Raw genomic sequence first — 4,851 nt, forward strand, 5'->3', positions numbered from 1 at the left:
TTTCTAGAAAAGTAAGCTGCAGGTTTGTTTAATTCTTAGGTTTATCAAACATGATTTTTGACCAGTTTTTAATTTATTTGTTTTAAATTGTTATAAGTAATTCTGTGTTAATTAACATAGATTGCTAGAAGTTAGTATTTGCGATAGAAAACATTAATGTATATATATATATATATACCAAAAAACCAAGTTTTCATAAATAAATATTACAGTAGAATAGATGATAGGTAATTTAACATCACTTATATATTTCGAAATATCGATGTTTAATGCTCATTCCTATTCTGTAACGGGTAGGTGTACATAGTCGGTCACACACCACCGGGAGTAGATGACCATGAAAATAGCGCTGCGGCTCTCAATGAAAGACACAACACTAAATATTTACAAATGGTGCGTCTCTACTCGGACATCATTCGAGGACAGTTCTTTGGTCATTGGCATTCGGATACGTTCCGCGTTATCTATAGCGATACGGGTATGTTACAATCATTATTATAATTACTATAAAGTATTATTGTAGATTGCACATTATATTTGAGATGTATTTTTTGTTATATCAGTATAATTTTTATACTTTATTGTTCCAGTTTTTATCTCTATTATTAGAAGAAAATTTAAAAAAATTGTGCGGAAGCTTTTATGTCATTTCTCAATAAAATATTTTATCAGTTTTAGGTAAATTTTATTTTATATATTTGAGAAAATATAGAACACAGTAAGCGAATTATCATTTAATCAATTGTCGCTTTTGCATTATTATATACACATATAATATTATATATAATATTATATAACACACTCACAGTATACATCTTAAATTAATTATTCCGTAAAATGATTGCGTACTGACCAGGTCTGCCTGTATCCTGGATAATGATGGCTCCCAGTGTAACGCCAAGCACCGGTGGTGGAGGACCCAACAATCCAGGTTTGCGACTATACAAGTTTGAAACTAACACCGGACAGGTATGTGGTCATGTCACATGCATATAGTTCATGATAATATCTCGTCGTTCACGTGTAACGGTCTATTTGTAACGATATATCAAATTTAGAAAGATGCAGAAATATACAATATATCTATGTATGTGTAACATTCTGCACAGATTTTGGATTACACGCAGTACTATCTTAATCTGCCCGAAGCAAATTCAAACGGCAAAGCAAACTGGGCGATTGAGTACTCATTGCTCGAGTATTATGAGCTGCAGGAAATATCAGCGATCACTCTTCATGATTTGGCAGACCGATTTACGCAATCTAACGATTATGCCTTTGTCAGGTATGTACAAAAAATAAATATTGATCCTACTCGTATAATAATCCAGTCAATATGTAGTTTTTGCTTGCAAAAATTTTGGTAGTTTCGATTTTTGAATATATTTTAAAGTTCGGTGTCCTAATGAAAACCTTATGTTTTCCAACTCAACCGATCGCCGCTCGCGCCGCTATCTTGGAAAAATAACGTTTAAAACATGTTTTTTTGCAATATTTTCTCACCAGTAGATCTTACAATAAAAATAGTTATAATCAATCTTGTAGAAGAGAACATTTTTTATAATTTTTGTCTAAAATATTTTTTTGTAAAATTGTTTTGTTAAGGTTAAATCAAAAATTAAAACTATCAAAATTTTTGCAGGCAAACATCTTTTTTTTATCTATATTGACTGGACTATAATATAAAAATGTAAACAAAAGCGCCAAGTTCACGCGCAACTCGTATCTCCAAAAAAGAAAGTATTACTATAAAAATCTTTTTTTACAAAATCTATTCTACAAAAGAAATAATATCAGAAAGCAGCGCCAAGTAAATCTTGTACGTTTATACATTGTTACAAAATAAAATATTAAAAAACTGTAAAAATAGTTTACACAAAAAGACTTGGCACTACTTTCTGATATTATTTTTTTGTAGAATAGATTTTGTAAAAAAAGATTTTTAGAAATACTTTTTTTATAAAGATATGAGTTGCTCATAAACTTGGCACCTATTTTTACCAGGCTAGAGGACCAATCACCGACAATCATTCTTTCTGACTCACTCAACAGTTCTTTAAACTTTATTATCTGCACGTGCAAGTTCCTGTTTATTTTCAGTGCCATAAAATTCCTTGCTAGAGATTAGCGGACCGCCTAAATTATCTAAGTTTATATTCGCGAATTATTCGCGAACCAAACATCCGGGCTACTTGTTGACTAATTGACCGGTATTTCTTTGAAAGTCGGTAAGAGTGATTAGATAAAAAATTGCGATACGGGTCTGTTTATCTTAGTTTAATAGGTCCTTTGTTCTCTGCTCAAGAATTGTTATTTAAAAATTAATTTTAAGGCGCAAATCTTAAAGCTAGTTTATGTCTGGTTCCAAACAGAAGGGGACCGTGGAGTCCAGGACATAACACAATAATATATGGAATTTCTTAATAATAACAATAATATATGAATTTAATTTGACATCTATAGCACATGTGACGTGAAGTATAAATTCTGCTAAACGCAGTCACAAAATGCTGCCGCGTTTCTGCGCAAACTTTATGAAACGGCGTTTTAAGGTAGTTCCCGTACGACAGTCGCATTCAAAAAGAAAATCTACCGTCAATATAAAAAAACGTTAAGATAAGTTAGGTTTAAAGCATATAGTTTTTGTCAGAGATTGTACTTACACACTAGTATACTATCAGGTTGCTCTTTAAACTCTGATGAAGTGAACTGAAATGTTCACGAAACGTCGGTATAAGAATGACACTAACGCGGTTCAAATTCGAAAAACATCTTTATATGTTAATACAACACACCGCAAAAGCATCAAATATTACACTAGTAAATACCAGTTTACTAGTATACCAGTTTACTAGTATACGGATTCGTACACATACATTTAAACAAGTCAGAACGATAATTGTGGCAACGTTGCAAGAACTTGTAATAGCTTGTAGAAATAGGTTTATACTTAGTTAATGTATTAAAGGTTGTTTTGTCATTTAAGAATTAACAAAATATAACAAAACCTGTCTCTAAAGCAGTTGCAATATAAAAGAAATTTTGTTAATCAAAAAAGTTAGAAAATCAAATAAAATGTATTGCGCCTATAAATGCCGCAAAAAATAAGAAAAACTAAAGAAAGTAATAATCTAAGTGTTGGACGATGTATTGTTGAGTTACAAGAACGTGGAAAAAGTCTAAAGTGCTGTCGTCAATACAAAAAAGTACTTTCTCTTGAAAAAAGTACAAGTGAGACACGTCTAAGACTCTATTCAATATTAGACGTGTCTTGTGACTTAACTGTTACAGCGTTGCCGGTTTTTGATCACCTTACCCCACTACGCTTTTACTGCAAGTATAAAGATTAAACTTTAAAAATCTTTAAACTTTAAAAATCTATAACTATTGAATGAAATAGTAAAAATCTTTTTCTTCAATTATTTGTAAAATACTTCTCTATAATATAGTTGTTTTTTTTGTAAAAATTCATAGAGCTGTTTTGAAATTAGAACCAAAAATAGATTGTTTGGACGCATTCAGTATAAGGAACTTGTGCTATAACGCCTACTTTAATTGTGTGTGAATATCTCGCTTCACAATTGATCAATATCTTTGACATTGCAAAATTAAGTGTAAAACATCATTTTTAACATTCTGTAAAACTTTTATAAAATTACATAGAAAAGTGAGCTTGCATGGGAACTACTTTAAAGCGATTGTTGCGCGATACAGCGCAGCCATGCGCGATAGCCAGTGTGAACGCTTGACAAGCAAACGCGAGTACGTGTATATGCTTGCGCTTTACGTATGTAGATCCATTTACATGATCAGGCAGCATTTCAGCTTGGCTAGCGCAGCTAATATATGTAATACTACTCTATAGTGCTAGCCAAGCTGCAATGCTGCCGAGCAGCTGAAATTTGTTTAAACATTTAAGTTGCTTTTCCACGGAGCGTAAGAGCCACCGCACAAACTCTTTCGTTACGTTTAATACTGGCGTTACGCTGGTCTTAGCGCGTTACGTTACGTTAAATACTGGCTATAAACTTAGATTCGTATGTAAACTTGACCTTTATTCAACGCACAAATAAAATTAACTTAGATTGCTTTTTAAGCAAGAAGACACAAAGACACAGACACAGTGCCAGGCACAGAAGAACTGTGTAAAATTGCTGGAACATTATTTAAATCTTAGTGAAGTCGATAACTCGCGCTTTATATACAAAGGAGTATGGATAAAACTATCGGATTTTGGCCCCAGCAATGGAATATTTTTTATGCATTTTCTTATGTTTTTGGACGTGCTGAATTCCGAACAGCAAAATTAAAACGGTGTTCTGATAGGAAAAAATTGACAATCGCACTTAAAGTAATCCCGCTCTTACAAGGGGACTTTACGGTAATGACCTACCCGATTTTAATAAAATTTTTTTTGTAGATAGACCTTAATATGAAACTTTATTGAGCAAAGCAAGATGACATACTACTCAAGCGTTTTCGAGAAAATCGAGGATGAAACATTCCGAGCGCCATTTAAGCAAAGTTTATAAACGATTGTATCAAAGTTAGCGTGGCAAAGCGGTAGCATGCCCGATTCGTGCTCTTAAAATCGACGGTTTGAGTCTCGATAGGTGGGTATTTTTTTACTTAGAATAAAGATTTTACATTCAATAATTACATAAATTAATACATATTAACATAAATATTACTAAATTTTACCATTTTGTATATTTTTGATTAAAAATGAACATTTTTCAACAATTTAGACTTAAGGCTCGTTGAAATTATCAACAAGAAATATATAAAGCCTTCCGAGCCATTCACAAAATGTTTGTGCGGAAACTGTGCGTGTATATAGATATATATATA

General features: G+C 32.1%; 1 protein-coding gene across 1 annotated transcript; it reads left to right on the forward strand.

Moving 5' to 3' along the window:
* Nucleotides 1–297: 297 nt before the first annotated feature.
* On the forward strand, nucleotides 298–1,468 carry LOC109861804 (acid sphingomyelinase-like phosphodiesterase 3a; the record flags this gene model as incomplete). Its single annotated transcript, XM_020441616.1, has 4 exons — nucleotides 298–478; nucleotides 857–969; nucleotides 1,110–1,289; nucleotides 1,394–1,468. Coding segments are annotated over 4 exons (549 nt in total), but the record flags the coding sequence as incomplete, so codon positions are not given.
* Between the last annotated feature and the right edge of the window lie 3,383 nt (nucleotides 1,469–4,851).

The sequence above is a fragment of the Pseudomyrmex gracilis genome, unplaced genomic scaffold, assembly GCF_002006095.1.
Source record: "Pseudomyrmex gracilis isolate BER0280 unplaced genomic scaffold, ASM200609v1 scaffold_1050, whole genome shotgun sequence".
NCBI lineage: Eukaryota > Metazoa > Arthropoda > Insecta > Hymenoptera > Formicidae > Pseudomyrmex > Pseudomyrmex gracilis.